Source organism: Monoraphidium neglectum (genome assembly GCF_000611645.1).
Source record: "Monoraphidium neglectum strain SAG 48.87 unplaced genomic scaffold scaffold04338, whole genome shotgun sequence".
NCBI lineage: Eukaryota > Viridiplantae > Chlorophyta > Chlorophyceae > Sphaeropleales > Selenastraceae > Monoraphidium > Monoraphidium neglectum.
Genome location: NW_014009291.1, coordinates 1 through 4,657, shown reverse-complemented (window position 1 = coordinate 4,657; position 4,657 = coordinate 1). Strand labels below are relative to the sequence as shown.

General features: G+C 67.9%; 1 protein-coding gene across 1 annotated transcript; it reads right to left on the bottom strand.

Annotated features, from left to right (window-relative positions):
* Positions 1-3,471: 3,471 nt before the first annotated feature.
* On the bottom strand, positions 3,472-4,488 carry MNEG_14228 (hypothetical protein; the record flags this gene model as incomplete). The annotated part of the gene is made up of 1 exon (XM_014037300.1): positions 3,472-4,488. The coding sequence occupies one exon, from the start codon at positions 4,486-4,488 to the stop codon at positions 3,472-3,474; it is 1,017 nt and encodes a 338-aa protein (XP_013892754.1).
* Between the last annotated feature and the right edge of the window lie 169 nt (positions 4,489-4,657).

Below are 4,657 nucleotides of genomic sequence, written 5' to 3'. Positions count from 1 at the left end.
ATGCGTAGTGATCTGACCAGCTGTCAGCCAACGCCACAAAACCAGCATGCCGCTTCCGGCCCCACCCCCGCGCTCCCCTGCCTGCGTGCCCCCCCTCCCCCTCCCGTGACTTTCCTACAGACGGACGAGCCAGCGCCGGCACCCGCGGCTGCGCCAGCGGCGCCGGCGGCGGCGGCAGCCCCCGCGGCGGAGGAGGGCGCGGAGCCTATGGATGCTGACCTGGCGCTCGCCCTGGCCATGTCGATGCAGGTGGGGGGCGCGCGCCGCTGACTCAGCGGTCGGCTTGAGGGCCCGCGGCGGCTGGCGGCCTGCACGGCAGCGTGATCTACGGAGCCTGGGGCCGTTGCTCTGCCCACCAGTGGCGCCCCAGGAAATGCAGTCGTTGTCGGGCGCGTCTTCCCACAGTCTGGTGATTTGCACAGCAGCAGTGAGCGCTGGGCGCCGGGCCGTTGAGTGACTCGGCTTGGGACGGGCTCGCGGGCGGCCTTTCAAGCGGATTTGAGCTGACTAGCAAGCGCCTGCCCGCGTCGCCGCTGCCCCTGCCATCGCCAGGATGGGAAGGAGGAGGGCGTTGACGAGAAGAAAGAGGGCGGCGCTGGGAAGTGAATTGCCCGGGGCCGCCAAGCCGCGGGGATTGCGTGAGGCCGGGCTCCAGAGGGGCCAGGGCAGCTGCCCAGCACCTGGGTCGTCCGCCCGACGGCGGCGACGCGGCGCCGCTGGCCGGGGTCACTGCTGTGCGTTTGGTCGCCTCCATGACTGTAATTGAATCGTGTGCACTTAGAGTTGAAATGAAAAATTTGAGTATGCGGTGACAAATGTTCGGTCAGGGAGGGGATGTGACATCACAAGGGTAAGGCATGGGGCAGCTGAGTCATCAGACCCCTCCCGTCCCAAAACGGCACCTCCGCATCGCCGGCTAAGGCGCGCACAGCCGCGGCGGCAGCGCACAGTCGGAATGGAAGGGCAGCAGCGGCCGGGGCGGCTGTACGCGACCGAACCACCCGTCCAGCCGCAGCGGCTGCGACTGAGCTGGAGCTGCTGGGGCGGGCCAAACAGACAGGGCGCCGTCTCGCAAGCCGCAGGCCGCTGTGGCGACGCGGCAGACGGAATAGGCAACTAATTGGGGCGTGCGCTCGGACGCGGCCGGTGCAGTGAAACTTAATCCTGTGAACTCCAAATGCCCTGATTCCTAGCAACTGATGCAGCTGCCACCCGAGGCAACATGGGCGGCCGGGGCTCGATTCGGGGCCGCTGGTGGTGGCAAGCACCCGGCTGCTGCTGGTAGATGCGCCTGCAACAGCACAGGCCGCTCCTCAAGTGAGGTCATCCTTGCCCGCCGATCAAACCGCCGCGCAAACAGGCAAGCGGAAAACATACTGGCGCGCCGCAGGCGATTGAACCTGGGTCACAAGTACAATGGGAATGCGCCGCAGGCATGGGCAGCATCGGCCCTGCTGCGGCCTGAGGGCGGACTCAGCTGGTCCTGGATTTCAGGCGTGACACGCCGCAACGTCAGCAGCGGGCAGTCCGCGTTCGAACCGCCGCCCGCCCGCACGCGCCTGCAACCCCAAAAGCTGGCTGCGGCAGCTGGCCCACGTTCCAAACTCGAGTCGGCACACGTTGAGGTGGACTGTTCCACCTGGCTGAGGTGGAAAGGGGCATTGCTGAGGAGGAGGCGGCAATCACAGGCTTGGCCTGTTTGAGCCCTTGCAGCACCTTTGTCGTGTCCGCGCTCGCAGGCGCTGCCTTCCACAGAGCACGGGCAGCGCCACGGCTTTGCCGTGGGCGCACTGTGCCACGCAAGGTCTGTGCAGGGCAGTTGCAGGTGCCACGAGGACGCCAGCGGGCTCTGGCAAGGGGCGCCGACCTATCTTCGGAAGTCGTGGGGTCGCATTATGACGGGCTGCGCTAATGTTGGTGCATTCTAGTGTCCCAGAGGGGTGAATAGGTTGTATTTGCAGCTAGGCAGCAGCGACGGACCTGTGGTCTTACAGCGTCCATGGCACATGGCTGTACTGCATGAGGTCGCACCAAATGTCGCCGGCCAGCGGTGGTGGGCGCGCGGTGGCAGACATTCCCAGCAGCTGCAGCCCAGGAGGGGGGGGCTGCTCCTGCCCGCTGTGGAAGGGAGGGCGTGAGGCTGCAAGGATGCGGGTAGGGAGACCGCCATTCTTCACTCTCGGTCCTGTACTGTACACTGCCAATTTTGTAGCCGCTGCATCTGAAGCCGTCCTGCCAAATTGGATTTTGCAAGCAGTGCAAGGCCAAACGGGCGCCACAAGGGCCCAGGTATGTCAACTTCCCCCTCCCTGAGGGCCCGAGCGGCGGCTGCACTCACAGCCTATGTAGTAGGCTACAGAAGCTGCAGGTCTTGGCTTGGCTGCTGAAGTAAAGATCGCGGCGCACACTGGCAGCTGTGTCGGGGTCACGCAAGCACCGGCCCGGGTCCCCTTGAAACCCTGGGCTCACATCTCCTGCTCAAGTCCTGGATGCCGGTTGACACATGGCTGGCTGCCGCTGTAAGAAACAGCCAGCAGGCAGTTTCTGCGGGTACCATAAGATCCACCTGAACTGCTTTGTGTCGCTCGCAGCTGCTTTCGCGATTGCAGGGGTTACAAAAATGTAGGCCCCTCCCCCACAAACCCCTCCGCATTTCTATAGCTCAAGCAGAGCGCGACCACCAATCACGTCGCACAGATGTGCGCGAGCAGCTACCGCACGGCTCTCAGTGCTCAGTCTGCCTCACCCATGCCGAAGGGGACCCTGCCTGGTGCAATACGTATAAAGCCGAAGGGCGGGATTGAGCGGCGCTCGGGCCGTGGAAGCCGGCGCCCGCCGCAGATTCTGATGCGCGGGGGGTGGGGCTCAGGAGATGAAACTCAAGGCCTGTCGATCAAACCCCTCGGGCCGCGTGCGGAAGTCCCGAGGATGAAAAAAAAGCAGCCGGCGGCCGCGTCAGGGCCGGCGGTGGGATGATAGAAATCAGAGGGGCTGCCCGAGCTGGGGCCGTTTTTAAGTTGTTGACGGTGCAAATGCAAAGCAGACGAAATGCTGGGCGGGTGGGCGGCGTGGCGGCCCCTTGTCCGACGCCTGAACGCAGAGGCGGGCCCACGCAAAGACGACACAGCCCCCAAGATACTGCGTGCTGTGCATAGACAGAGGCGCCGCGCACGCGACCAGCGCATAAAAGTGGACGAGTGATACTCTACGGCAGTTGCGAAGCGATCAAGCTGTATTCAGCCTGCAACCAGGCTGTAACAAGTTGCTGAGGGCGGGCTTCCACAAGCGGCGGTCAGGGGCCTGCGACTCGGCCGCGGCTTGCGCCGACCTGATGCGCCGCGGTCGCGCCACGCACGGCGCCCGCCGCGGCCCCCGGCCCCTCCGCCGCGCGCCGCCGCCGGCCCCGCCCCGTCCTGAGGCCGCACGCCCGCACGGGAGCGGTCTGCATTCTGGCGGATCAACGCTGGCGCGCTACCGCCCGGCTGCCCGCACCGAGGGGATTGGCGACGGCGTCACTGGCGGGGGGCAGCCGGTCAGGGTGATCTGGGACGTCGCCGCCTTGGCCACCTTGGACTGCGACCCACTCAGCGGCTGCGCGGACACCAGTCCGGCGAGCTGCAGGGACCCGGCGCCGGCCGCGCACTGCTGCGCGCCAAACGGCCCCACCTGAAGCGTCCAGATGTAGTTCTGTGACACGCAGACCCTCGCCGCCGAGCTCGGCGCCGGGTTGCCCGGCCGGCCTCCGCTCGCCGCCTTGGGCTGCGGCGGGGGCGCGCCCCTGGCGCCGCCCCTGACCTCCCACGTGGCGGAAACCGCCGCGCAGCTGCCCTCCTCCAGGACCTTCGCGCCCATGAACGTGAAGTTTGTCACCTGACTCATCGGCACCGGTGACGCCCCCTGCAGATACGCGACCACCTGGCCGCCCTGCGGCTGCGCGATCGGCTGGGGAAGCTTCCACGCGCAGCGGACGACGGCCGGCGCCGGCGGCAGCCGCAGCATCTTCCCCGCGCGCCCGACCGCGGTCTTCGGGCAGTCCACGGGCGCGGACTGCGACGAGCCGTCGGCGAAGCTCGCGACGACGAACGGCAGTCCGGCGGTAAGCACAACGGCGCCCGGGTTCGCGATCGACATGGCGCCCTCCAGGCGCCAGTCCTGGGACGTCACAGTCCGTTTGAAGTCCACCCGGACTGTCACCAAAGCGGACTGGCCGACGGCGACCTGGACTGGGGGCCCGGGGGAGTCGCCGGACTCCAGAAGGGCCACGGGCGCAGCGGACGGCAGGGCGGCGGCGCCGCCCACGAGGTCAGAAAACACAAACCCTGTGTCAGCCTGCGCCTGCACAACCCCCTGCCCGTCGGTGTCGCCGGCGCGCCGCAGCCGCCGCCGGCCGTTCTGGCGCGCCAGCGTGCCGAGCAGCGCCCCCAGCTCGTCGCCGGACTGGGCGGACTGGACGGAGGCGCCGGTCACAGGGCGGCCGACGCCCACCATGGGCATGATCGTCGCACTCGCCGCCCACGCATACGCCGCGCGGCTGCTGGGCGTGACGGACACGCCGGCCACCGCGGCGGCGCCCGCCGCGGGCGGGCACCCCGCGACGACGACGCTGAGCGTCGTGTTGGCAGCGACCGGCGCGGCCGCGGCCGCGGCGGTCGCGTCC